Source organism: Rhineura floridana, chromosome 16, assembly GCF_030035675.1.
Source record: "Rhineura floridana isolate rRhiFlo1 chromosome 16, rRhiFlo1.hap2, whole genome shotgun sequence".
Taxonomy (NCBI): domain Eukaryota; kingdom Metazoa; phylum Chordata; class Lepidosauria; order Squamata; family Rhineuridae; genus Rhineura; species Rhineura floridana.
This window is the reverse complement of record NC_084495.1, coordinates 6,437,006-6,464,864: the sequence shown is the minus strand read 5'-3', so window position 1 is coordinate 6,464,864 and position 27,859 is coordinate 6,437,006. Positions and strand designations below refer to the sequence as shown.

The 27,859-nt window shown below is 43.5% G+C and overlaps 1 protein-coding gene across 4 annotated transcripts in view; it reads left to right on the top strand.

Annotated features, from left to right (window-relative positions):
- LOC133371517 (hephaestin-like) overlaps window positions 1-27,859 on the top strand; it is an 82,972-nt gene that overhangs the window by 12,165 nt on the left and 42,948 nt on the right. For 3 of the 4 annotated variants that reach the window (XM_061599053.1, XM_061599051.1, XM_061599052.1), the window contains exons 3-8: window positions 4,763-5,007; window positions 6,594-6,806; window positions 8,615-8,794; window positions 9,351-9,605; window positions 12,639-12,807; window positions 22,947-23,086. In XM_061599053.1, the coding sequence (XP_061455037.1) occupies window positions 4,763-5,007; window positions 6,594-6,806; window positions 8,615-8,794; window positions 9,351-9,605; window positions 12,639-12,807; window positions 22,947-23,086 (1,202 nt within the window). The remainder of the gene's footprint in view (window positions 1-4,762; window positions 5,008-6,593; window positions 6,807-8,614; window positions 8,795-9,350; window positions 9,606-12,638; window positions 12,808-22,946; window positions 23,087-27,859) is intronic. The other variant, XM_061599054.1, reaches the window with a different exon arrangement.

Genomic DNA, 27,859 nt, shown 5'->3' with positions numbered 1-27,859 from the left:
ACATGTTACCCCGCTGCTAAAGGAGCTGCACTGGTTGCCAATTTGCCTCCGGGTCAGGTTCAAGGTACTTGTGTTGTTCACAAAGCTCTCAACAACTTGGGCCCAAAGTACCTTAAGGACTGCCTAACTCCTTATATTCCATCTCGATCACTGGGATCTTCTGAGGCGGCACATTTGGTGGTTCCCCACACCCTTGAGGTTTAGTGGGCCTCCACTAGGGACTGAACCTTGAGTGAGGCAGGCCTGCCCTGTGGAACTCCCTGCCAATAGAGGTTCGGCAGGAATCATCCCTTCTTTCTTTCAGGCATCTCTTGAAAACTGTACTATTTATTTATTTAATTAACTAATTTATTATTTGATTTATACCCCACCCTTCCTCCCAGCAGGAGCTCAGGGCAGCAAATAAAAGCACTAAAAACATTTTAAGCATTATAAAAACAGACTTTAAAATACATTAAAACACTTTTTAAAAAAAGTTTTCAAGCCTTTTTTTTAAAGGTTAAAAACATTGGCTTTTTAAAAAATAGTTTTAAAAACATATTAAAAAGCAGTTCCAACACAGAAGCAGACTGGGATAAGGCCTCAATTTAAAAGGCTTGTTGAAAGAGGAAGGTCTTCAATAGGTGCCGAAAAGATAACAGAGATGGCGCCTGTCTAATATTTAAGGGGAGGGAATTCCACAGGGTAGGTGCCACCATTCTAAAGGTCCGTTTCCTATAATGTGCAAAACAGACTTCCCGATAGGATGGTATCTGCAGGAGGCCCTCACTTGCAGAGTGCAGTGATAGACTGGGTATATAAGGGATAAGACGGTCTTTCAGGTACCCTGGTCCTAAGCTGTATAGGGCTTTGTACACCAAAACTAGAACCTTGAACTTGGCCTGGTAGCAAATGGGCAGCCAGTGCAATTCTTCAGCAGCTGGGTGACATGTTGGCAACACCCTGCCCCAGTGAGCAGTCTCGTTGCTGCATTTTACACCAGCTGCAACTTCAAGACCAACCTCAAGGGCAGCCCCACATAGAGGGCATTATAGTAATCCAGCCTGGAGGTTACCAGCACGTGGACATCAGTGTTCAGGCTATCTCGGTCCAGAAACAGCTGCAGCTGTCTTACCAGCCCAAGCTGGTAAAAGGGACTCCTAGCCACTGAGGTCACCTGGCCCTCTAATGAAAAAGATGGATCCAGGAGCACCCCAGACTACAAACCTGCTCTTTCAGATGGAGTATGACCCCATCAAAAGCAGGCAACTAAGCAATTATCCGAACTCGGGAACCACCAACCCACAGCGCCTCCGTCTTGCTAGGATTCAGACTCAGTTTATTGGCCCTCATCCAGCCCACCACCAAGTTCAGGCAGCGGTCCAGGGCTTGCACAGCCTCTCCCAATTCAGATGTTATGGAGAAATAGAGTTGGGTATCATCAGCATATTGCTGACACCTCGCTCCAAATCTCCTGATGACTGCTCCCAAGGGCTTCATATAGATGTTAACCAGCATGGGGGACAAGATGGTACCCTGCGGCACCCCACAGCACATGTGCCAGGGGGCCAAAAGACAATCACCCAATGCTATTCTCTGAAAACGACCTTGGACATAGGATCGGAACCACTGTAAAACAGTGCCTCCAATACCCATCTCACCAAGTCGGCCCAGAAGGATACCATGGTCAATGGTATCAAAAGCCACTGAGAGATCAAGTAAGAATAACAGGGTCGCACTCCCCCTGTCCTTCTTCCAATAAAGGTTGTCCATCAAGGCGACCAAGGCCGATTCAGGCCCATAACCAGGCCTGAACCCAGACTGGGATGGGTCAAGATAATCTGTTTCATCCAAGAATACTTGCAATTGATGCGCCACAACCCTCTCAATCACCTTCCCTAAAAAGGGAGTATTTGTGACCGGTCTGTAGTTGTCACAAACTAATGGATCCAGGGTGGGCTTTTTCAGGAGTGGTCAGATCACCACCTCTTTCAAAGCAGCTGGGAACCACTCCCTCCCACAATGATGCGTTCACCACACCCTGGATCCACTCGGTCACAGCCCCTCGGCAAGCTTTAATAAGCCAAGAAGGGCAAGGGTCGAGAGGACACGTTGCTGGCCGCATCAATGCAAGCACCTTTTTAGGCAGGCCTTTCAACATGAAGTATTTTTCTTTTAACCAATGCAGTATTTGTTGATGCTTTTATTATTGTTTTTAATGATGGTTTTATTGGTTTTTAATTTTATAATGTTTTTGTATGTTGTCAGCCACCTTCATGCACTTTTATGAAAGTGCAGCTTATAAAAACTTAAATAAATCATATCATATGTAGAATAAAATAACATAGAATAAGATAACATGACACGGAAGAGAATAAGATACAGATATTTGAGCAAGAATATTTCAAAGATATGATCATATCACAGACTCCAAAAGGGAAGATTAGAGGATGGCTAGAATTGACTTTTGACTAATTTTGCACACAGCAGCACAAAATTTAGCTACACTGACAGATGTGCCTACAATTTAATCACAGAGGAGCAGAGAGACATGAAATGTATCCGGTGGTCCTGGCAGTTTCAATATAATATTTTGCAATGAAGATTTTGCATAAATCATGATAAAAAAAGACAGTACAGAAGAATGTGGGTTACTAATTTGACCTCTGGAATCACAAGGGCACTTGTGTTCACAATAGGGGATTTTTTTTATATCTTCCCTCCAAGACTGATGAGAGGAAGACATTTAGCCATGCCAGCACAAAGGCTCTGCAGTGGTTTCAGAGCACACATTTAAAACTGTGAACTGAGGTGCAATACCTTCAGCTTGATGTTTGCCAGCAAGTTGGCTTTGCCTCATTTGAAAAATGGGCGCTGATCATTGGCAGAATTCTTGTCAGAGGTCATGGTGCCTTTCTCCAGAGCAATCACCTTCCTGAAGCCATCTGTGGAGACATTAAAGAAGATTAATGCTTGTACAACTTCCAAGAGGCAACATCATTCTGGATCTTTTCACTTCCATTATATGAAGAGCATCAATTCAAACATATGCACAGCAGAGGTGCAAGAGGCACCATGCTGGCTGGGGCTGATGGGAGTTGGACTCCAACAACATCTGGAAGGCCACAGGCTAGCCACTCCTGCCCGAGATCTTACTATTCTAATAAGTATCATACTAGGTGTTCAAACATCTCATAGCCGAGCTAAATGTGACATGGCAGGTTTGTGATTAGGATCTCCCAAAAAACGAATAGCCTCAGAAGCCCCCAAATAGGGGAGGGGGCTGAACACTTTCCCACATGATATTTCCCTGATTCAAATATTTTTCTCAAAACTGCTCTTTGTCATGTACACGTGTGCTGATGATGTTGGGAAATTATAGCTATACCTGTAAGTACATGTGTACCTGCAAGTTCTTCCCTGTGAAGCAAATAACGGTTTTGAGGGAAGAGGTATTCTTAATCAGTGTCAGTACTGGCTGAAAAAGTTATACTGCCCTTTCCCACTACCGTGGTGCTAGTCTGATTTGAGCGCCCCTCAGCTACTTAAAAGAAAACAAATCAAAAACAGTTTGGCCTTCAGTAAACCTAAGAACAAGGTAGGTGACTATCTTTATCTCCTGATGTTACTGTTAGGGCAGGCTCACACAAGGCCATCTATGGCAAAGACGAGATTTGCATTGGGAACTTCCTTGGTCACACAGCAGGGATAATGTTCTGTGTCTACAGTTGACAATCAACATATGGTGTCCTCAGTTGTGAATACTTTCTGGCTCTGAAGAGTTGAGTGCCTCCCTCTTTCTAAAAAATAATGTCACAGCTCCAGAAGGAATTTGGAGAAAAATCAGCAATGTTATCAGAAGGGAGCCTGAAGGGGCTTCCTGAGTAAAGACACTCACTGTGTCCCCTCGCTCTACAAATATAGATATAAATATAAATATTGTATTTCAAATGCCTACAGGAGGACAGCAGTGCTCCTGAACATCGTTATATGGAAGAGGGAATTTTGACTGGTGTAGCTTGTTATGTGACATGGGGGGAGAAGTTGTGTCAGTTAGAATTCCATTTTCTGTGTCACTGCAAATGCTACAAGAGAGTCGTCTCTGCCATGGGATCCATGAAGATCTCTTGGCACAATTGGGGAAAAGAGTGGATTACAGGCGTTTGGAAAGGGGCTGGGGTAGATCTGGGGGAAGTGCTTCTAGAAGCCATGGTCTGACACATTAATGACTGTGCTCCTCTCGCCTGTAGATAGTAATAAAAGTGTGTCACTGCTCGCTTGGACTTAGGACTCCCACTGGCTGTTTTATCTTTGATAAAAGTAATCACTTAGTTCTCTGCCAGAGCAGAACCCGAAGTTCCCATCTGTATTTTCACAGTGTTCGGAAACGGATGACCAGTTGGTGAACCATTGACCCATCTCTGGTGGGGGACCTCTAACACATGACTGGTTCTTGTAAAGAGTGCTCGAGTCAGTGTTGCTCGGTTGGATCTGGTGAAATTCTTAAGCTGCAAGAGAGCATATTCCAGATCCACTAAATACAGATTAATTGTGCCTCAGTTCTTAAGTCATTCTGAATATCCATGCTTTTGTAAATTGGAGGTGCACTTGTGTAACGCTAGACTAGTAAGAAGTTACATTGCATTTCGATTCATTTTGGCTCTCTTCCCTGCCTTAAGAACAGTCAGCTGTGCATACAGGTAGTAGGCGATAAGCTGCTTCATAGGACATCTTAGCATGAAAGTTGCTGCTAATATTGTTATTGTTCTCCCACCTTTTTCAGGGCAGCCTCTAGATTCCTCCAGCCTGCCAAGGACAGAATAGGCAGCATCTACAGGAAATCTGTCTATAAGCAATACTTAGATTCCACATATACATCAGAAGTACCCAAACCTGCCTGGCTGGGATTCCTTGGGCCCATCATACGAGCAGAAGTGGGTGACACCATCACCGTACACCTGAAAAATTTTGGTAGCCGACCATTCACCATCCATCCTCATGGGGTCTTTTACACAAAGGACTCGGAAGGTAAATGAGCTTCTTTCTCTTTACTCTGGCTCATGAACTCTTCTGCAAGGCTTGGCAGTTTGCATAGGTCTATATCAAGGGAAGCTCCTCCAGCGAACGTTATCAGCCGCGGTGCAGAGAACCCCATAGCTGGCCCTCCTGAATATGGGGGCATTGAAACTTTGGGCCATTTTACAGCAGCAATTGTCGGGGCATCAGAGTGTGGAGGCTGCTGTCCCAATGGAAACTGTCAAAAGTATAAGAACCTAAGTGTTGTGCTGGATCTAGTGGAGGATGGTGGCTCTGACGTCAGTGGGGCAGTGAATCAACTCTGGGTGTTGGGCGCAAACTTTCAAGGAGCTGTCTGAAGTGCTGAAACCTATTCCCAAAATAGGTTCAGCGCCTTGGACAGCTTCTTGAAAGTTCAATGTAAAACCTGGAACTGATACACTGCCCCACTGACATCGGAACCACCAGTCTCCACTGGCTGGATCAGGCCAAAAGGCCACCTAATCCAGGATCGGTTCTCACAGTGGCCAACCAGATACCTATTGGAAAACCTCAAGCAGGACATGAGCACAAGAGCACTCTCTCATAATTCTCAGCGACTGGACAGCCATCTGTCGGGAATGCTTTGATTTGGATTCCTGCATTGCGCAGGGGGTTGGACTTGATGGCCTTATAGGCCCCTTCCAACTCTACTATTCTATGATTCTATATCAACAGCATACTCTGATACTGGGGGTAGTCCACAGCCATCATGACTAGCAGCCATTTGTAATCTTATTCTCAATGAGCTCACTAGGTCAGCCTTTCCCATCCTAGTGTCCTCCAAGCACTTTGGACTACAACTCCCATCAGCCCCAGCCAGCACGACCAGTGGTTAGGGACATTTATTTATTTATTTATTTTATATCCCACCCTTCCTCCTAGCAAGAGCCCAGGGTGGCAAACAAAAACACTAAATTTTTTTGAAACATCTTAAAAACAGACTTTAAAATGTATTAAGACAACTTTAATATAAAACTTTGAAAACATCTTAAAAAGCAACTCCAACACAGATGCAGACTGGGATAAGGCCTCTACTTAAAAGGCTTGCTGGAAGAGGAAAGTCTTCAGTAGGTGCCAAAAAGATAACAGAGATGGTGCCTGTCTAATATTTAAGGGGAGGGAATTCCAAAGGGGAGGTGCCATAACATTAAAGGTCCACTTCCTATGTTGTGCGGAATGGACCTCCTTATAAGATGATATCTGCAGGAGGCGTTCACCTGCAGAGCGCAGTGATCAACTTGGTATATAAGGGATAAGACGATCTTTCAGGTGTTCTGGTACCAAGCTCTGTAGGGCTTTGTACACCAAAACCAAAATCCTGAAATTTGGCCTAGTTATAATCTAGCAACATCTAGAGGGCCACAGATTCCTTCCTCTGTTTCAGGCAATCATGAGGGATGCTAAAATGTGAAAATATATTATAAAAACGTAGCTTTAGGTAGTTTGCAATAATATAAAAGGATAGTGCAATAGTATTATATGAAAACTGATGCGTGGACTACATTTATTGTACAAACTAAAACTGAATGGATCTTGCAATTGCTCAATTATTCCAGGGTCCCTGTATCCTGATGCATCCTCACAAGATCTTAAACAGGATGATGCCATCCCACCAGGAAGGAACCACACTTATACTTGGACTATTCCTGAGGACCATGGGCCAACCGCTGATGATCCTGCCTGTTTAACATGGATCTACCATTCTCACATCAATGCACCAAAAGATATTGCTGCTGGCTTAATTGGGCCATTGCTGATATGTAGAGAAGGTAAGACTGCCCTTTTTTTGAAATTCTCTTAGAAATGGTGCAATAAATCACAAAGGGTTCCTTAATAGTTCCTTAGTTCCTCTTATAGTCCAGAAGTCTTTCATTTCAGGGTGACCCCCACTGCATCCTTGCCTGCAGGGTGTGGGCTCCTTGCGTCTTCCACACTCCTCTGCTAACCGAGTTTCCAGGCTGCATTGGTGAAAGTAGTGCTGCACCTCCTCCATCCCCACACCAGGGTTGCTTTGCTGTCTGGGAGAGCCAATGCTAGTGTTGGAAGGAAAACAAACACTGGGAAATTTAAATCAACCTTAACAGTAACAACAGCTGGTATAGCACAGAGGAGAGGAGAGCCTGGCTGAGAGTCCAGAGTCCGTGAGTTCAAATCCCCGCTCGTGTCTCCTGGGCGTCAAGGGCCAGCTAAAAATCACCCCACAGTGAGTGGCTCAAGGGTTACGTACCCTGCCACCTGTGCAGCCGTGGGCAAGGGGCATAGTCCCAAGGAGCCCAGTTGCCCCCTAGCTGGCCATTGTGGACAAAGAAGGGGCTGGCTTGTGCAGCGGTGGCAAGCTGAGCAGGCCCGAGCCAGCTGGGGAGGACTAGCCTCAGAGGGAGGCAAGGGTAAACACCCTCTGAATACCGCTTACCATGAGATCCCTATTCATAGGGTAGCCGTAAGTCAGGATCGACTTGAAGGCGGTCCATTTCCATTTTAACAGTAACAGTATGCTAAAAAAAGAGTTACTGTACACATTTGATACACTGAATTAAAAACAGAACATAATTTAATGTAAATATTTTATAAAACCAACATAAGCTCACTAGCAAACTTCTGCATACAGATCAATGCCCATTCATGGCCTTTCCGGCAACCTTGTAACTGATAAGAACACAAATTTTATATTTATTTCATAAATGGAGGCTGATCATTTTGAAATTCAAAGAATTCAAATCCCATTTCTACCTATTGTCATATTTCGAGCAACGTTAAACGGTCCTCATAGGCATATTGCTGGCTACTGAGGAAGACATCTGTCGAGACGCATTTAGCCGCGCTCTGTATTTTATTATGTATGGGCATTGATTTGAAGTTGCATTTATTTATTTGTTTGTTTATTAAATTAATAACAATTATTAATTAATATCCCGCCCTTCCTCCCTGTAGGAGCATGTGGAAATTTGCTAGTGAGCTTATGCTGGTTTTATGGAATACTTACATTAGCTTATATACTATTTTTAGTTCAGGGTATTAAATGTGTACCTTAAGTGGTGCTGGAAGGAGCCACAGGGTGGGCTCCTCTCCTCCTACATGGCCCATATCTTCCAAGGCAGACTCCACAAGCCTGGAGCCCTTTAGATGTTTTGTACTGCAGCTTCCAGCCAGTGTGGTCACATGATGGTGGGGCTGATGGGAGTTGTAGTCCAACAATATCTGGTGGGCATCAGGTTGGGGGAGGCTGTTTGAAGAGATACAGGTTGAGAGAAGCACACTTTGCCGGGGTTCCCACACTCTAAGCGTGATGTCAGCAGGGGCCTTCCATCTCTTACCTAATTCTGTGGAAGGTGTAGATCTGAAATAAGACAAGGGTGATTAAATGTTGGCAGGTAGCAACCACAAAGGGGGATGCTTCACACCATTGCATGAGGCTAGTATCTCAGTTCTTGATCAGACTTGCTTTGAGAGCAGAAGTGCTTCCTCTGAGTCCTAAGAGAGGTGGATTTTCATGACAGTAGAAAGAAAACCAACGGATTCCACATAGCATCAGGCCTGCTTTGCGCCTTCCATTTACTCCTCTCCTTTCCTGGCCCAGGGACTCTGAAAAGTGTTTCCCAAAAACGTCATGATGCAGATCTCGATTTCTTTCTGATGTTCACTGTGGTTGATGAGAATGAAAGTTGGCACCTGGATGAGAACATTGCCTCCTTCTGCAAAGATCCAGACTCTGTCGATAAGGAAGACGAGGAGTTCACGGAGAGCAACAAGATGCATGGTGGGCTTTCCTTGGTTCCTTTGATGTCCAGGATCTGAGCCATAATTGAAAGGGAGGGCTGCTCATAGGGGGTTTTGGGTACCGTTTCACCTGGGTTCTGATCTGCATGTATGAAGATGTGTAACACACAAGTGCTCTGTATACATAAATGTATTAAAATTCAGTCTCTACCCCATCCCTTCCCAAGGGCTCAGGGCAGGTAACGATAGTAACAAATATAACAAAAAACCACATACACAAAATTCAGTGTTGAACTGATACAAAACCTTTTTACGTTGTTACTGGCTGTGAACACACTGGTTGCCAGAGCAAAGTGTTTCCACGAGCCACACCTGGAGGGGGAACAGGTTGATCTGCCGATCAGTTGCAAAATCTCTGAAGCTGAATTTTTTTAAAACCGCACTCGAGCTCACCCACCAGGCTTTGCAGTAAAAAGGGGCGGGGTTTGACTAGTGCCGTGTGTCTCCCGTTTTGAGAAGAGAGAGGTGGAGACGCACTGGAACTGGCAGAACAGCAAGTGTGTTTCTACCCATTATCTTGCTCTTTCTTTCTGCAGCAATTAACGGTTATGTTTTTGGGAACTTACCTGAGATGAGCATGTGTGCCAGGGATCATGTATCATGGCATCTCTTTGGAATGGGCAGTGAGATTGATGTCCATACCGCCTTCTTCCATGGACAGACCCTAGTTGTCCGAGGCCACAGGACTGATGTGGCCAGCCTCTTCCCAGCCACATTTGTGGCAGCTGAAATGGTCCCGCACAACATTGGGAAATGGCTGCTGAGCTGCCAGGTCCACGATCACCTGGAAGGTAAGGCAGCATCCCAAATTGAGCTCCCTTAGCAAGAGTAGCTGCTAGTTCTTCTCTGTCTTCCTTGCCCACTACAGCAAGTGGACATGCAGCTGGCTGAATGATGATTCCCTGTTTCACAGATGACTGAATAGACCAGCCTTCCCCAACCTGGTGTCTTCTCAATGTTTTGGACAACAGTTTCCATCTACCCCAGCCTGCACATGTTGATGGGAGCTGTAGTCCAAAACACCTCAAGGACTCCAGGTTGGGGAGGGCTGTAATAGACTGTAAGGAGGGCTGAATGTAGAACCAAAACAAAGTTTGGCAGAATTTTAAAATCAGACCAAATCCCAGCATGTGAATTTCATATTTTCAGGTTTCACATTTGAGATTAGATTTTATTAGATTTTTTTTTTATTAAATGTGATTATTATATAACACCGTTTTATGTGCATGGTACTTTGCGGAGTACAAGAGAATAGTACTCGGCTCTGATGAGCTTGCAGTCTAAGCCCCTGGTGTCCAACACGGTAGCCACTTGCCACATGTGGCAAAATAGCTATGGACCTGTGGCGAATTGGTGCTTTACTTGTACCACTTACTTTTTAAATAGAAGATTTTTAATAAAATTCTTTTGTACTTGTCCCAGTTTGAAAAAGTGTCCTTCATCCACCCTTAACAATCGCAGATTCATCCTTAGGTCTTATATGCTGAAAAATGCACTTTGACATCTACAGTTCTCAGCTGTCTCAAGAGCTTGTGAGACTTCTTTCTTTGAAGAGGCTCCTTTTCAAAACAGATGTAATTCTACTTCAAAGCACTCAACATTTGGAAGATGATTCAGTTGTTGTGATGTAGACTAGTATTTTAACTTGAAATGAGTTCTCAGTTCTATATAGTTATTCCAAAACTATTTTCAACTTTTGGTTCAATGTGACTCTGAATCAACTTCTTCTGTGGTAAAAATGGTGAAATCAAAATATAGGTCACTGTTACTGGATGAAAATTTGAAGGCAGAGTTGAGGTATAGTCTAACTGATTTTATGCCTGAATTCCGTGCACCACATAATAAAAAGATATGTCAGATTTCTCACTAATTCTATCAATAAATTTCAAAACATTATTGTGCATTTTTCCACCCTCAAAGACACAGTTTAACTTTTTTTTGTCTTGTGGTGAAAATGTTAACACATTTGCCACAGTTTTGGCAAGTATGAAAAAGCTATTGGACACCACTGGTCTAAATGTAGGGAAAGGGGAGGACAGTGAATTATTGTTCCGGTTGCATGCATTATCCATATGATGTTTGCGCAGTCAATCTGCTTGCATAGAAGTCTGTCTTCTTTTTTGATACGATGCCATGAGTTCCATGGTCCCAGCAGGATCTGGACCATGATGACAGTGTTTGGAGGAACTAGCAAAGGGGGTGATTGAGCTGGGGCCAACTGGGAGGGGGATGAGGACCCAGCCCCCTGGACTCAGGATGTTAGGGAAGAGGTGGCAGATTCTCCAGCTCTTGTTCCTGCAGCGACCCCACAGCAGGACACTTCACTGGGAAGATCCAGGGAAGTTGTCTTCTCATACAGGACAAGAGTTGTGTGAGTGAGCTCACAGCATCCTGCTTTTTTAAATCTAGACAAGAAAGATGTGGTAACTTGTCCGGACACATTCATTGCTACTGTCCAACTCTGGAGCCTGTTCTTGTCCTAGACTCTTGCATTGCAACCATCTGAAGCCCAGCCTGCCTCTGAACCTGTGTCAAGTTCTCTTGAATAAATCTGTTACTTGAAAGTAAAAGCGTTGTCCTAGTGTTCTTGGGACGGTGACCCAGGACACATAGTGCCATCGGTATCATGGCCCTTGTTATTGGGTAACATAAGCAAAAAGGCAGCTCCCTGTACCAAAAAGCTTACATTCTGAGGGTCAAAGTAGCACATTAAATGTGTGATTGCATTTCTATAACTTTGGGAGTTTCTAGGTAGGTGTTTATTGTGGGATCATTGCTGCTTATGCTTGTAAGTTTTTCACAGCATCCACATGACAGTGTTAGCATCAAAATGGTAGCCTACACCCCCACACACACCTTTAATCCAGTTTTACCCTTTCCAGGAACATCTAATAAATTTAAAAACATTGTATTTGTCTAACTTGCACTCAGAGTAGACCCATTAAAATTAATGAACCTAAATTAGCCATGTCCATTAACGGCAATGGGTCTACTTTGAGTAGAAATAGGATCAGGTACAACTCAGAAGCTTGTTGCCCATGGTCTGTTTGTGATAGCTGAACAATTTGTTTGCAATATTAAGCCCCCATCTAGAAGTATTGCCTTTAATTATTTTTTAAAAAAACCCTGCAGATCTCCTGATCTGGATTAGGACTGCAAAATGGGTGTGTGTATATATTTAACCCTCTGTCCCTGTCACATTTTTTGATAGAAGTCTCTGAAGCTGCTGTAGATACAAAGATGTGCTTCCATCCCAGGGCATTGGGGTGGGTAATTTTGTTCGGGAAAAGGGCAGGAGGAACAGGTTTAAACCTTCTCCAACCATGATGCTGAATTCCTGATCTGGATTGGGTGGGGGCACAGCTGCTATTTTAAAACAAATTAAAGATATGGAAATGCAAACACCCATTTAACATATTGAATAATTTGATCCTGAATTTCAACACCGGGAGAGAAAACAAAAGCAAGGCAAATGAGAAGATATACCCCTGCAGTTGCTCATTCTTGGGCTTAGTTTCTCCTTGACAGGTGTCAGTGCAGACGGAGGAAGGAATTGAAGAAAGAGGGGGCAGCATTCATGTAGCCGTTCTGGGCGGCAGCTGATGTAATTACGTCTGCCAACTGTTTTGCATTTTTACTGTATTCTTTTTGTGTTGCCTTGAGTTACCCTGTGAGTTGAAATATGTGTGTTACCACCAATCACTAATGTACAAGGAAAGATATTTCATATAAAAAGCTACATGTGGCTTGGGGGACGGGACGGGCTGGGAGGCTGTTTTGACAGGTGAGGCAGGCTGAGCATGTATCCTTTATGCTTCCTACAGCTGGGATGGAGGCTTTCTACGTAGTCAAGAACTGCTCCTATCAAAATTTAGAGGCTGCCCTGAAAGGGAAACTTCGGAAATATTACATAGCAGCAAAGGAAGTTCAGTGGAATTATGGACCCTCAGGATTAGACCTGAGCAGTAGAAAAAGCCTGCTGGAGCCAAACAGGTAAGGGGATTTTTCTTGGTAAAGTGGAGTTGTTGCTTTGGCTAGCAGTGCATTACACAGTGCTGAAAGGGGCCCATCACGGAAAACTTGAACTTTTCAGCAGAGTTGTTAAGCCTGCACTTTGTAAGTCGCAAATGTGTGATTTACTGAAGTTCACAGCCCGACAGAACTGAAATCTTTTGAACCAGTTTATCTCTGAAGAACTTTTGTAATGTGTTGTTGAATTTCCATACAGGAAACTCATACAATAAACATAAAGCAGCTTGAAACTAGTGACCTGTAGCAGTTTGTCTACCTGTGGTCCATTTGATAACAAGGCAGCAAAATACGGGTCTTAAATAGCAGGTGGATTGAATTCCGGTCTGGGCACACCAAAGGACCAAGAGCAGGAAAAGTATTGCTCCCTTGAGGTGCATCATGTACGCTTTCCTGGAATGCAGGACTCCCCTATGCTTCTCCTCCACTCTCTTTCTGAGCCATATTGCCTCCCCACCCTCTTCTCCAGGAAAATAAAATCAAAATAAAAGAAACCAGGGACTGTCAGTGTAATACAAAGAATATTCAGTCAAAATAAACATGCAATAAAGCCCTAGGTGGCTGTCCTGCTTTTGGTGGAAGGGTGGGTTAGAAATCTATATTGTTGTTGTTGTTATTGTTAATGGAGCCAGTGTGGCATAGTGGTTAGAGTGTTGGACTATGACCTGGGAGACCAGGGTTCAAATCCCCACACAGCCGTGAAGTTCACTGGGTGACGCTGGGCCAGTCACTGCCTCTCAGCCTCAGAGGGAGGCAATGGTAAACCCCCTCTGAATACCGCTTACCATGAAAACCCTATTCGTAGGGTCGCCATAAGTCGGGATCAACCTGAAGGCAGTCCATTTCATTTTTTCATTATATAATAATAATAATAACAACAACCCCAAACTGTAATTCTGGGAATTCTAGTTTTCTGCAGATGCTTAGAGCTCCCAAGCCCTTTCACATGGTTGGAAGGGAAATCATCAAAACATTAGCCTGTCTCCATAGTGTGTTTTCTTTCAGTTGCATTTTGGCTGTATGCCCCCATCCTCACTTCCCAGAAGAAGTGCCAAAAAAGTTGTGGTTCTTTCTTGAAGCCACACTGCTGCTGGACAGCCCATCCTATTCAGGTCTTCTGACTACTAACAGCATACAAGTGGGGATGACCAGAGACCAGGAGGCCTTTGGAAGAGAACTGCTTGCTTGTGGGGGTTCCTCCCAGCATTTGCTGCTGTCCCACTGACCCAACTGCGGGATTTATACCCTCTTTCCCCAGGAGGGAGGAGACTGTAATGTCCCCACCCACCTATCCCTGCCCTCCTGCAGCAGATGAGGGGGATGCCTGTCTCTGTAATTTACCCTCTACACATGTACAGAGGCTATACCGTACTTCCCAACCTTTCCATGCAATGTTTTTCACTCCACACCTGGGCACTCCACAGTATCCCACCCTTATCTCTGGGTGATCCTGGGTACCCCCCAAACCCCATGTAGTTATAGTTATTGCTAGGTTGTGTATGTGAGGCAAACCTTTCCTTCAAGAGTTGCCCTGATGGTATGAAGCTGCCACCAGTTTCAGAATGAAACACCTTTAAATATTTACCAAGAGACTCTGAAGACAATGTGTGTTAGATTCAGTACCATTTGTTATTATGCCACCTCCCTGACTGTATGTGACTGTATGTGAATGTGTATGTTCCAACGGCTGTGAAGGCGGATGAAGGCTGCAGCAGATAAAAGACTTCCAATCGTCGTGGTATCCATGCCATTGGATCAAAGCCTTTTTCTGTCAAGATTGTGTGTTGATCGTTGTGCGCGGATCTCCTCACATAAAACAAATTCACGCACAGGCGTCTTCTAACCAAACCAAACCAAAAGTCCCATGGCGATTGGCGAATGGCAACGGGGGCAGACTGTGAAATTCGGAAGCCCTTAGTCATGGACCGGCACATGGGTGGTGGATACAGACTCAGTCGTTCTGGCTCAAGGACCGAGGCAGTTGAGTAGTTCAGCAGCTGTATCCACAACTGAGTAGTCTTATTCAGGATCCACTCTGCTTACCCCGTATGGGGAGGGGGCTAGAAAAGGTGCCCTAAACAGAGTCTGCCTCATCTCTCTCCCTGAGTGGATTACCACATCCAGTGGAGTCACTGCTTAGCGGTTGTAAAAGACAATTGAACTTTGGAACATGGAATATATGGACATTGCTGGACAATACAGATACTGTATTGCAGGACTGCCATCATCGCAGGAGAGTTGAGAAGTTTTAATATTGACATAGCAGCACTCCAAGGAACTCAAAGAGCAGGAGAAGGACAACTGAAGGAAGAAAAAGGAGGTTATTCCTTCTCCTGGAAAGGACTGCCTGAACAAGAATGACAAATACATGGAGTAGGCTTTGCTATTAAAAACAATCTTGTGAAGCTCTTGTCAGAAGTTCCTATTGGCATTAATGAACGACTCTCAACTTTCCGGTTAAAACTTGCCAAAAACCAGCAGCCAACTATTCTAAGTGCTTATGCACCAACATTAGGTGCTGATGAAGACATCAAGGAAAATTTTTATAACCAGCTGGACACCATCTTATCAGAGATACCTGAGGAGGATAAAATTATCCTCTTGGGCGATTTCAATGCAAGAGTTGGGCGTGATTTTGATTTATGGCCAGAAACCATTGGGAAAGAAGGAGTTGGCAATAGCAACTTGAATGGCATTCTACTTCTGACTAAATGTGCAGAGCATAATCTTGTTATTACAAACACACTCTTTCACCAGAAAAATAAATTTAAAACATCATGGAAGCACTCTCAGTCAAAAAGCTCACATCTTCTGGATTGCGTAATTGTCCGTGCCAGAGATCGTTGTGATGTACTTCTCACTCGGGCCATGCCGAGTGCTGATGACTGTTGGACAGATCACTGATTAATTTCACCTACTATGGCCATTAATATTGTTCCTCAACGTAGGCTCCAAGGAAGAAAACCAAGGCGTAAAATGAACATCCATGCCCTTCAAGATCCTATTAAGCGAGCCTGCTTTCAAACAACTCTTAAGAAACATCTACCGATGGAACTCCCTGAAAATGTCGAGGAACACTGGATTAAACTGAAGACATCCATTATTGCAGCATGTGAACAAACTATTTTATTTATTTATTATTTGATTTATATCCGCTCTTCCTCCCAGCAGGAGCCCAGGGCAGCAAACAGAAACACAGAAAACAGACTGGAAGCATTCCATATACATCCCAATTACATACTGGAAGCGTTCCATATACATCCCAATTCCAAAGAAAGGGGATCCTAGGGAATGCAGTAATTATCGAACTATTGCCTTAATATCCCATGCAAGTAAAGTAATGCTCAAGTTTCTACAACAAAGGCTCTTACCATATATGGAGCGAGAAATGCCAGATGTCCAAGCTGGATTTAGAAAGGGAAGAGGCACCAGAGATCATATCACAAACATACGTTGGATAATGGAACGGACCAAGGAATTTCAGAAGAAAATCACCCTGTGCTTTATAGACTACAGCAAAGCCTTTGACTGTATAGATCATGAAAAACTATGGAATGCTTTAAAAGAAATGGGGACGCCACAGCATCTGATTGTCCTGATGCGCAACCTAAACTCTGCACAAGAGGCTACTGTAAGGGTGTGAGACAGGGGTGTATTTTATAACCCTATTTGTTTAATCTGTATGCAGAACATATCGTACGGAAAGCAGGACTGGACCAAGATGAAGGAGGTGTGAAAACTGGAGGGAGAAATATAAATAATTTAAGATATGCAGACGATACCATACTACTAGCAGAAACCAGTAATGATTTAAAACAAATGCTGATGAGAGTTAAAGAGGAAAGAACAAAAACAGGACTACAGCTGAACGTCAAGAAGAGTAAAGTAATGACAACAGAAGATTTATGTAACTTTACAGTTGACAATGACATTGAACTTGTCAAGGATTATGAATACCTTGGCACAGTCATTAACCAAAAGGAGATAAAAAGCTGGTAAAAGGAGGCCACGGATACCAAACTAAGAAGCGTAAGGACTGGTTTGTTGAGAATGATAGTGAGATTGAACATATCATTGACAAGAAAAGGAAAGCCTTCCAGATATGGCAGAAAGACATTAACTGCGCTGCTAAGAAAAAAATCTATGCCAGTGCAAAGGCTGAGGTCCAAAGAAGAACTAGAGAACAAAGCCAGCAGGGGGAGGGGAGCAGGGAGCATCTGTATGCAGGCAGCACCAGTTCATTCTTAGACTGCCTTAAACTCTCTGGCACAGCCACCCGCAGCTCAGTGCCCTGAAGGGGTTTTGGACCTGGGCTGACAGGAGCTCTCATTCGAAACATCTGGAAGACTGACTTGTGATGTTAGCGGAATATCTGGACAGGGTGGCCCCTGCAGTTTGCTGAATTCAGAAATCAGTTAGATACTGGAAGGTGAAGTAATATGATTTGTTGTGCTTCCTCAGGAAGCAAAACACTAGGTACATTTTAAAAAAAACCTCCAACCTTGTCACTAGTAATAGCATCCTAAGAAACCAACGTACCTTATTAGCTAGGTAGCACCTGCTTGTGTTTCCCACCCCCGCTGACCGGGCCACACCCTTTTGGGGGGCTCAGGTTCCTCCCCTCCCCTGGTGCTGTTTCCAGGGTGGAAGTAGGGGCCTCAGCACCCATTTCCTGAGCCACACCTAGCTGTGATTCTGCAACTGTCTGACAAATTCTGAAACACTTTTCTGAGGTAAGCAAAAGGGCTACTGCTGCTATGCTGCATTCAAAACCGGCTTTCCAAGCATCAGAGGTGTGAAAAAAAATGAGTAGTCAACATAAGCCGCTCTGGGTGTGTTACACCCCTGTCAACTCCCTTAAAAACTCCTCCGGGTATCTCCCTGGCCACCCTCTGCCTGGTCGGGAAGCGAGTACAACTGTGCTGTTCTTAGGAACGCAGCAAATCCCTCAACTTACACAAGGTGGCAGGTGCTTTCTGCTTTATTTTGCTTTATTGTAGGGAGCCCAACGGCTGTTACCTGTTATGCTGCACATACAGAATTCTCTTCTCCTTCCTGCAAGATAAGAAGTCAGGGACACCCAGCAAAAATGATCATAGCCATTTCAGGACTGTGCCAAGGCAAAGGAAATCTCCACCCAACACCTAAGTATTTAAACTTCTGTCATTCACTGACACGAGACGTGGGTGGATGGGTACCAGTTTAAGTGAAAGTAAAACAAAATTAGACAGATCAATGGTGGGGGAGGAGGAGAGGCCACTCAGTCTGTGGAACTTTCATGTACAGGAGCAGTCTGCTGCTCAGTCACATGCTGGGGACAAGCAATGGGACAGCCCATCAGCATCATGAAAAGCCCTGATGGATTAGACCAGTGATTCTCAAACAGTGCGCCGTAGCACACTGGTGCGCCGCAAGAGGTGACTAGGTGTACCACGAATATTATGAAAGTATATTTTAAAAATGAGAAGAAACCCATTTGTAAACTTTAAGTTATTTTTATTCATAGTTTAAAATATATTAATATATTTTTAATTTTGTACATGAAGTGCACCAGAAAATTTTTATATGTTTTACAGTGCGCCGTGAACCAAAAAAGTTTGAGAACCACTGGATTAGACCATAGGTCCATCTAGTCCAGCATCCTGTGCCTATGGGAAGCCCACAGACATGACTTGAGTGTAACAGCGCTCGCCCCCACCCCTTGCACTTCCCAGAAATTGGTGTACAGAGACAGACTGCCTCCAACAGTGGAGGTAGACCAGCCTTTCCCAACTAGTGGGCCACCAGTTGTTGTTGGACCACAACTCCCATCAGCCTCAGCCAGCATTGCCAATGGTCAGGAAAGATGGAATTGTGGTCCAACAACATCTGGTGGCCCACTAGTTGGGAAAGGCTGGGGTAGACCATACCCATTGTGGCTAGTAGCCATGGATAGCCTTATCCTCCGTGAACTTGCCTAATCCTCTTTTAAAGCCATCTAAGTTGGTGGCCATCACTACCTTGTCTAGGAGAGAATCCCATAATTTATGCACTGTGTGAGCTTCCCAAACGCATCTTGCTTCTAAACAAAACCCTGGACTAGGTAAACCTTCATGGTCTGACCCAGGAAAGCAGTCATTCATTATAGACTGGATCTACCCATGAAGCCAAATTTAGTGATAAGGAGTTTGTAGACTCCTGAGAGGACAGAACAGGCTGTGTGATGTCAGACAGAGAGGGGGGATGTCATTTTTAATGCTTCCCTATGTAAAAGAAAAAACACAGTTCCCTGCAAGTAGAAAGGTAGCATAGCAGAAAGAGGTTTGTGCTACAAACTTTCTCCCCCTACTCTGCTAGTTTCCTTCTTGTAGGATTTCCTCTTCTTTTTTTAAAAAAAAGAAACTTTAAAAAATACATTATCTCAGTAATCAGTAACGAGAACAAAAGGGATAAGAAATAGTGACTTGCCAATGTCCATTTGGTGAGTTCGTGCCTCAGGCGACATATTAGATCACAGTTCACTGGGCTACAGAAGCAAGAAGGGGAACAAAAATAAAGGAGAGTAGTGGTGAATGCTCAGCAGCAAAAGAACTACAAATGGAAAATCAAAACTGCAATGAAATATTAACAATGGCGGGGGTAGATCTTCAGGGCCAAAAGCCCTCAACAATGCTTTGCATTTCCATACCGAGAAATGCACACACATATCTTTGTAAACACAAATCTTTTGCAATCTTCTGGAGTAGTTTCCCAGAGTGAGTGAGGAGTATAAGTAAAGCCTGCTGCAGCCCAGAGCCCTTGCTGTGAGCTCAGCTGCAGGAAACAGGCTGGGTGGCTCTGCATCCCAATTTCAGGTCTGTACTCTATTCATCTCTTCCTGATCCCAAACTGTTTGGCAGTTGTTTGGTTTTTTTGCAGTTACTGAACAGCTGCACTTTTATTTATTTTATTATTTCAATTTATTTTATTATTTCAATGTATATACCGCCCTTAGCAGAATAGCTCTCAGGGCGGTGAACAAACAAGATAAAATACAATATATCATAGTAAAAAATCACAAAAACATGTACAAACAAACAACAGAAAGCACAACAAAAACGAAATACAACACAAATTAAGAAGGATACATGTTAAAAGTAGAAAGATTAAGAAAATTAAAAGATTAAAATGCCTGGGAGCATAAAAAGGTCTTTACCTGGCGCCGGAAAGATAGAAGTGTAGGCGCCAGGCGTACCTCTTCGGGGAGGCTGTTCCACAACTCAGGGGCCACCACAGAAAAGGCCCTAGATCTAGTAACCACCCTCCGGGCTTCCCGATGAGCTGGTACCCGGAGGAGGGCCTTAGATTCTGAACGAAGTGAACGGGTAGGTTCATAGCGAGAGAGGCGTTCCACAAGGTATTGAGGTCCCACGCCGTGTAAGGCTTTATAGGTCAAAACCAGCACCTTGAATCTCGCCCGGAAGCAAATAGGGAGCCAGTGCAGACGCGCCAGAATAGGTGTTATATGCGAAGACCGACTGGTCCTCGTCAATAGTCTGGCAGCCGCGTTCTGCACCAGCTGAAGCTTCCGACCTGTCTTCAAGGGCAGCCCTACGTAGAGCGCATTACAGTAATCCAATCTTGAAGTTACCAGAGCATGAACAACGGAGGCGAGGTCATCCCTGTCCAGATAGGGGCGTAGTTGGGCTACCAGACGAAGATGGTAAAATGCATTCCGTGCCACCGAGGCCACTTGGGCCTCGAGAGACAAGGAAGAATCGAAAAGAACCCCCAAACTACGTACCTGTTCTTTCAGGGGGAGTGTAACCCCATCCAGAACAGGGTGAACATCCACCATCTGGGCAGGGAAGGCGTTCACCAGCAGTGTCTCGGTCTTGTCTGGATTGAGTCTCAGTTTATTAGCTCTCATCCAGTCCATTATCGCGGTCAGGCAACGGTTCAGCACATCAACAGACTCACCTGAAGAAGATGAAAAGGAGAAATAGAGCTGCGTGTCATCAGCATATTGATGGCAATGCACTCCAAAACTCCTGATGACCGCACCCAGCGGCTGCATGTAGATGTTGAAAAGCATGGGGGACAAGACCGACCCCTGAGGGACTCCACAATGGAGAGTCCATGGTGTCGAGTGATGTTCCCCAAGCACTACCTTCTGGTGACGGTCCGCGAAGTAGGAGCGGAACCACTGCCAAGCAGTGCCCCTGACACCCAACTCCGCGAGTCTCCCCAGAAGGATACCATGGTCGATGGTATCAAACGCCGCTGAGAGATCAAGGAGAATCAACAGAGTCACACTCCCCCTGTCCCTCTCCCGACAAAGGTCATCATACAGGGCGACCAAGGCTGTTTCGGTGCCAAAACCGGGCCTAAAACCGGATTGAAACGGATCTAGATAATTGGTTTCATCCAAGAGCGCCTGGAGCTGGCCGGCAACCACCCGTTCCAAAACCTTGCCCAAAAAAGGGACATTTGCCACCGGTCTATAGTTGTTCAAGTTATCTGGGTCCAAGGAGGGTTTCTTTAAAAGAGGTCTCACTACTGCCTCCTTGAGGCTACCAGGGACTACTCCCTCCCTCAAGGAGGCATTAACCACTTCCTTGGCCCAACCAGTGGTCCCAGCCCTGCTAGCTTTCACTAGCCAAGATGGGCAAGGATCCAGAACAGACGTGGTTGCCCGAACCATTCCAAGCACCTTGTTCGCTTCCTCGAGCTGCACCAACTGAAACTCATCCAATAATGAAGGACAAGGCCGTGCTCCGGACACTTCAATGGATTCATCTGTCGCAACATCGGAGTCAAGGTCCCTGCGGATACATGCGATCTTATCTTGAAAGTGTCCAGCAATTTCGTTGCAGCGGGCTTCCGATGTTTCCATAGTATCGTGGGGGCCAGAGTGTAAGAGCCCATGCACGACTTTAAAAAGCTCCGCTGGGCGGCATAGGGATGATCTAATAGAGGCAGCAAAATAAAGCTTCTTTGCTGTCCTTACCGCTTTTGTATACAACTTATTGGTGGCACTTACCAAGGCATGATTGTATCCACTGGGAGTTTTCCTCCATCTGCACTCCAGCCTCCTCCTCTCATGTTTCATCGCTCTCAGCTCCGGGGTATACCACGGAGTGGTATGAGCTCTACACCGGAGGGGGCGCGCGGGAGCGATCGTGTCAATAGCCCGGGTCATTTCCGTATTCCACAGTGCGACCAGGGCCTTCACCAGCTTCACTGCCATTCTCAGGGCTCCTTCATTCAAAGCTGGTGTTCTCTTGATTTGGGTGAAATGGGCAAACCGTCCATGGCTATTTTTATGGTGATTTCCGCTTTACGGTGGCAGTCCGGAACGGAACCTGCCGTATAAACGGGGCCCGCCTGTACTTTATTATTGTGAATTTATTATTATTACAAAAACAAACCCAACCCTTCCTCTCAAAAAAGTCCCAGGGCACCTATTTGTATATTTAAAAGATATACCCCACGTTTATAATGAAACATTGTCAAGCCGACATAGAAAAATAGCACATTGAATAACAATTTAAAATATATTCTCTTCCAAAGTGCAAACCATAAAACAACAGTTAAAAACAGCAATGAGTCCACATTTATTCAGGGGCTATATGGCATTACTGCATATCTTCAGCTTTGTTTCAGTTAAACCAATCTGATTTGAGAAATTTACAGGACATTATCCCAATCTGCTTCTGTGTTGGAATTGCTTTTTAATGTGCTTTTAAACCTTTTTTTTTAAAAAATATGTTTTTAATCTTTTTTTTAAAGATGTCTTCAAAGCTTTTTTTTAAAAAAAATGTTTTTAAAGGTGTTTGTTTTAATGTATTCTAAAGTCTGTTTTTATCATGTTTTAAAAGGTTTTTAATGCTTTTGTTTGCTGCCCTGGGCTCCTGCTGGGAGGAAGGGCGGGATATAAATCAAATACAGAAATAAATGAATAAATAATCCTTTCGGTTTGCCGAGTCTCTTGCATAGAACAGCATGAAAACTACTACAGTCTCCGACACAGCTGGGTTTGCAAAAGCAACAGTGCACCCTTTTTTAAAAAACAAAAGCTGCCAAATTTAAAGATTTGACTGTTGTTGTGTGTTCTAGAATCACGTTTGCTTGTTTGTGTTTAGTTTTTCAGAGCAATTTTTCAAGCAAACTTCCACGCGGATTGGGGGAACATACTGGAAGGCCAAATATATTGAATATATGGATGGAACTTTTCGGGTGGAGAAAGAGAGAACAGAAGAAGAGAAACATCTTGGGATACTGGGTAATACATCAAAATTGAATTTCCTGTCCAGCAGGGGTGCAGCCGTGCAGGGTCTCAGCGGGTCTTAGACGGCTATATCTCCAGCATCCTACAAGTCAATCAGCATGAAAGGGGAGTGTGTTGGCCACTGAGAAGAGTCTTCTAACATAAGAACATAAGAACATAAGAAGAGCCTGCTGGATCAGGCCAGTGGCCCATCTAGTCCAGCATTCTGTTCTCACAGTGGCCAACCAGGTGCCTGGGGGAAGCCCGCAAGCAGGACCCGAGTGCAAGAACACTCTCCCCAGAAAAGGAACATGCTTCCTTTTCTGCTGATTGGAGCCAATCAGAGTAAAAGGACAAGAGTCAAACACTGAGAAGACTCTTATCAGTGCTAACACTCTCATCTTCCATGCTGATTGGCTCCTAGGTATTAACAAGGATCTCATTCTCAACCCCACACCAAAAAAAAAAGTGAGGAAGGGCATGACTATGATTAATATGTAGGGACCCTGCACTTCTGAATTTGCCACTACGCTACTGCTGTCCAGCAGGAATGAGCAACTAATTTTGAGAGGCACCTTGGAAAGTTTATTTATTTATTTCGAAGTTTTGTATCCCACACTGTCTGTCTCAAAAGAGACATCCAAGACAGCTTGCATCAATTATAAATGTTTTAAGAAATGGGAAATGGAGACTGTAAGGAATTCTCATCAGGAGGTTAACTCCCAAGCCCAGGGCAATTATTCCCAGCCAGGCACAACCTGTGCCTCCCTTACCAGGGTTGAGTTCTATATCTCCCCCAGAGATGTATAGCCTGGATTGAAGATAGAACCCCAACATCAGGTAGCACCAAGGAACATGGGGGGAAAGCCCAGCAATAGCCAGGAATCAATTACCCAATTGGGGGTTTCTGATGATAAAATCTTCCAAAGCTTTCACGGCTAACGGTTGTGAGCTTCTCCAACTTTCCCAGGCTTGTGGCCTTGAGGTACCAGTCTTAGGCTGATAAGCAGGTGTTCTTACTCACTGCCTAATTAATTGGATTCAGCTGTGGGAACTGACAGTCTCATGGCCTTCTAGAGGCCCTAATTCAGGCAAGATGTCCCCCCCACGCGCACACACAATTCCTTGCCACAGAACCATTTTAATTAACAACCTTAACAAACCAGGCATTCTTGACAGAGACAGCAGATCAATGCAGCATCACAAAAACCTGAAAACATCTGCAGCCCAAAATATGAAGTGCCTACCAGCATAAAAATGTCTTCATGAGGCCATGGAAAATAATCAAGGAGGGATCAATTGCCATTAGGCATGCAGAGAGTTCCACAATCTGTGTGTGATCACTGAGGCTGCTTCCTTCACACGGGGGCTTTATGTCACAAACAAATTGTTCAGATCCAATTTTTCTGTCTGCACCATTGGCATGAGACCATACACACACACACTGTTTTTCAGTCTTAGATTTTTCATAGGTATTATGCTGTTTCCTGTCCACAGCAATGGGATAGCAGTTGGTGGAATGTTTTCTGATTTCCCCCCTCCCCAATCACTACTGCTCCTCTCCCTCCACTACCTTTCCCTGTTCTGGGCATCCATGTAAGTATTTCTGTAACTGCGCACACACATCTTTTCTAAAAGTTTTTTTTTTCCGCCAGGAGCGTGCAAGTGCAAAAAAGCCAAAGTTCCCAGTCCCTAGGTACTGTGTTTTACTATGGGCAAAATGGAGGCCTCAACCTTTTTTGTGGGGACACACGAACACATTCCTATCCATCTTTTTGTGTTTTACTGTAGAAGTCATGCACAAGACTGATGTTTAGCTATTATCAACATTCTTTTTTTTTTTTTTTTTACAATAATTTTTATTCAAATTTTCATAAAACATAGAAAACAAAATTATAAAACATTCAAAGACAAAAAACAAAACAAAACAAAAATGATTAAACAAAAAAAAATAAAATGTTGACTTCCCATTTGTCACATATCAAATCAGTTATAGGTCTACAATATATAACAATCCTGTCTCTTAAATCATATTATAAAATCACTTTCCTCCAGTAGTTATCTTAATTAATCATCAAATCTCATAAACATTACTTTATTCTTTCCACAAAAAGTCAAAGAGAGGTTTCAATTCTTTAAGAAATATATCTATCAATTTTTCTCCAAATAAACATGTCAATTAATCCATCTCGTTAATAATTATAATAATCTTATTGTCATAATCATAGTCCAAATAAACATTTCGATTAATCCATCTCATCAGAATCTGTTAGGTCCAATAATTTCAATAGCCATTATTCCATTATCCCTATTAGTTCCATCTTCCATCTTCAATAGTCCTGTTAAGTCCAGTAATTTCAGTGTCCAATCTTCCATTATCAGTATTCCATAATAATCTTGCTGTTGTAGCCATAGTCATATAATAAGAGTCTGATGGGAATTTCCTCTATCCCAAATATTTTCTTGCCATCCATTCTGAATAAGTTGCTGAAACATTGTTGTAAATTCATATCTGTGTTCTTCTTTTTTAGAAAATGCACTGGCTCATCTCTTGAGAGTTTTTCCATTGTCACATGACTGCAGTTAATTCCATAGATTTTCTCTATATCAAGCTCCATCACATCATTCCAGTCCAGAAGATTATCCAAGCCATTGATAACTTTATCTCTAATATCTTCATTAATTTCTTCAGAGATAACGTTAAATTCCAAACAGTAGATTTTATTTCTAAAATCCATAAACTCCAGATCTTTTTCCAATTCCACATTTGTTCCAATCTCCAGGGCTTGTATCTTCCCTTTATTTTTTCTTTTCTCATCTCTGATCTCATTCTCCTCTCTCACAGGGTCCCCTATTTCTTTAAACTCCTGCGTCATTTTGCTCAGTTCAATTTTCAGCTCCTTACTACCCTGTCGCAGGGTTTGTTTTGTTATCTCAATCTCATCCATTATTTTCTGAAACATAATTACTTCCAGATTCTCAGCCACTTTCTTGATTGCCATTTTTAAAACCACAAAAACAAAACAAAACAAAAATAAAGAAGAACTACTTCTTATTTCAGCAACAATTGGGTTAATATTCCAGGCTTGATGACATCACAGTATAAACAGAGCAACCTGCCTTATCTCTCTATATTCAAGAATGCAAAATAAATTTAGTTCCCAGCATCAAAACAGTTAGTGGCGTCGTGAAGAAGCAGATTCGTCAAAATAAAATAGACCAAAAAGAGAATAGTCCCAGACAATATAATATTCCTCGGAATAGAAATCAGGAATAGAAATCTCTCTTCTGTTTATTATCTTTAGAATGCACTTCCAGGACAGCTTTTTGCGACAGAAACAGAGATAAGCTGTTAATTTCGTGAATAACAGAGAAGAGCTATATCTCACCCAGAAGTTGTCCAAAGCCGATCAATCTGACAAATCTCCTTTTGCTGCAACAATTTAAACCAAGTAAAAAAAATAATAGAAAGAAGGGTGCTTGCCTGTTAGTCCGTTCTCTCTTTCAAGAAAAGATAAACGTATCGCTTAAGCAGATAGAGCTTGTTAGGAAGTCCGTCCGGCATTGTTGGCTGGACCTTATCTCATAAATTAATGAAATCCAGTCCTCCCAACAAAAACAGGCTTTGAGGTTGATCTCTACGTTTCTCCCTGCCCGGGAGAAATTTCATCAGTCAAAAAAAAAAATGTTCTGACTGATTTATATCTGAATAAGCTTCTTTTGAGGCGGGAGCCCGTCCCAAAAGCAGGCACAAGCGAAGTCACCCTTCCCGGAAGTCCAGCTATTATCAACATTCTGATAAGGAGGTGCCTTCAGCATGAAGTCATCAGTGGAAATAGGTGCCCTCATACTGTTTGGGCTACTGGAAACCAAATGGCTAAGTTGTGCTCAGGTGGGGAGCAAGGTGGATTGGGACCACTCACCAAAACATCACCACACACAGGACAAACTGCCCACCAAATGAGTTTCCACACCAGCAGTGACTGCAGACGTATAAGAGGTAGCCATTAATTGTTGTTGTTATGTGCCTTCAAGTCGACTACGAGTTATGGCGACCCTATGGATCAGCAACCTCCAACACTATCTGTCATGAACCACCCTGTTCAGATCTTATAAGTTCAGGTCTGTGGCTTCCTTTATGGAATCAATCCATCTCTTGTTTGGCCTTCCTCTTTTTCTACTCCCTTGTGTTCTACCCAGCATTATTGTCTTTTCTAGTGAATCATGTCTTCTCATGATGTGTCCAAAGTATGATAACCTCTGTTTCATCATTTTAGCTTCTAATGATAGTTGTGGTTTAATTTGTTCTAACACCCAATTATTTGTCTTTTTTGCAGTCCATGATATCTGCAAAGCTCTCCTACAACACCACATTTCAAATGCGTTGATTTTTCTCTTACCCGCTTTTTTCACTGTCCAACTTTCACATCCATACATAGAGATCGGGAATACCATGGCCTGAATGATCCTGACTTTAGTGTTCAGTCCTAGCCTTCTTCTGATTTCTTGACTAGTGTCTCCATTTTGGTTAATGACTGTGCCAAGGTATTCATAATCCTTGACAAGTTCAATGTCTTCATTGTCAACTTTAAAGTTGCATAAATCTGTTGTCATTACTTTAGTCTTTTTGACGTTCAGCTGTAGTCCTGCTTTTGTGCTTTCCTCTTTAACTTTCATCAGCATTCATTTTAAATCATTACTGGTTTCTGCTAGTAGTATGCTATCATCTGCATATCTTAAATTATTGATATTTCTCCCTCCAGTTTTCACACCTCCTTCCTCTTGGTC